This window comes from Etheostoma spectabile, chromosome 16, assembly GCF_008692095.1.
Source record: "Etheostoma spectabile isolate EspeVRDwgs_2016 chromosome 16, UIUC_Espe_1.0, whole genome shotgun sequence".
Classification (NCBI taxonomy): domain Eukaryota; kingdom Metazoa; phylum Chordata; class Actinopteri; order Perciformes; family Percidae; genus Etheostoma; species Etheostoma spectabile.
In genome coordinates, this window is record NC_045748.1 from 5,876,585 (window position 1) to 5,878,092 (window position 1,508).

Consider the following 1,508-nt stretch of genomic DNA (forward strand, 5'->3'; position numbering starts at 1 on the left):
TTTTTTCATTTGTTACAGCGCCACCAGTTATATCATAGCAACGCAACAAATAGTTCAACTATAATGTTGTAGCATAATCAAGTTGTAACAGTTGCATCACAGTTAAGGGGAAAGGTAATGTTGTCTCTTCTGCAGTGCCTTACCTCCATAAACGTGTCCTGCAGAAATGAGCCAGAGCAGAAAAAGGTCAGCAGCAAAACTTCCCATTGTTAATACGGCTTTTATAATCTAACTTGCATTTAATGAAGAGCAACATCTGGCTGCTTGCTTGTGCTGTCCATAGTCGTTACTGCACGGCACCGGCCCTCATTTCTACTGCTGACAAGTTCTAGACAGCCAGCAGCCTACTTGCTTGGATGGTTGTAGTTTACAGCCTTTAAAAACATGTAGGCTACCTGTGCCTGCGAGCAGCGAGGTGAAGCTCCACCCTCTGATCCTCCCCGTGCCTACTGTAGCGCTAGTACCAAACTAAAACACAGGGGGGCGCTGTCACAACACACATGGAGACAGAAAGGGAGAGAAACAAAAGAAAAGAAATGTGCAGAGGCCCTTTGTAAAGTGCGTTGATGGTCTATTTTTTGTTCATGGGAAACTGAGACTGGATCTGGGGGCTCGTTAGACTATTTACTACAGTAGGCCTACAGATTACACTTAGTTTGAAACATTTAGAAAGGTGTTGTAATGGGAATTGAAGCCCTATATATTATATACACTACCGGTCAAAAGTTTGGGGTCACTTAGAAATTTCCATTGCACTCCATTATAAACAGAATACCAGCTGAGGTCAGTTGCATTGTTTTTTTTAACCAGCGCAGCAGTTTTCAGATTACATTATGTGCTTACATAATTGCAAAAGGATTCTCCAGTGTTTTCTCAGTTAGTTTTTTAAAAATGATATCAAATTAGTAAACAGAATGTGCCTCTGGAACATTGGATGAATGGTTGCTGATTAACGGCAATGTAGATATTGCATTAAAGATCAGCCACCCACTCAGATCAGCTGGTATTCTGTCTATAATGGAGTGGTATGGAAATGTGTTAAGGACCCCAAACTTTTGACCGGTAGTGTGTATATATATATATATATATATATATATATATATATATATATACAGTGAGGAAAATACGTATTTGAACACCCTGCTATTTTGCAAGTTCTCCCACTTAGAAATCATGGAGGGGTCTGAAATTGTCATCGTAGGTGCATGTCCACTGTGAGAGACAAAATCAAAAAAAAAAAAATAGAAATCACAATGTATGATTTTTTAACTATTTATTTGTATGATACAGCTGCAAATAAGTATTTGAACACCTGTCTATCAGCTACAATTCTGACCCTCAAAGACCTGTTAGTCTGCCTTCAAAATGTCCACCTCCACTCCATTTATTATTCTAAAATACATAAGCACCTGTTTGAGGTTGTTAGCTGCATAAAGACACCTGTCCGCCTCCTACAATCAGTAAGAATCCAACTACTAACATGGCCAAGACCAAAGAGCTGTCCAAAG

General features: G+C 39.5%; 1 protein-coding gene across 1 annotated transcript in view; it reads right to left on the reverse strand.

Annotated features, from left to right (window-relative positions):
* The window catches only part of LOC116704240 (chondroitin sulfate proteoglycan 4), a 31,256-nt gene extending 30,874 nt beyond the window's left edge, over window positions 1-382 (reverse strand). Inside the window, exon 1 of the mRNA XM_032539542.1 lies at window positions 144-382. Coding sequence (XP_032395433.1) covers window positions 144-207 — 64 coding nt within the window. The 5' untranslated portion in view covers window positions 208-382. The remainder of the gene's footprint in view (window positions 1-143) is intronic.
* Window positions 383-1,508: the final 1,126 nt, after the last annotated feature.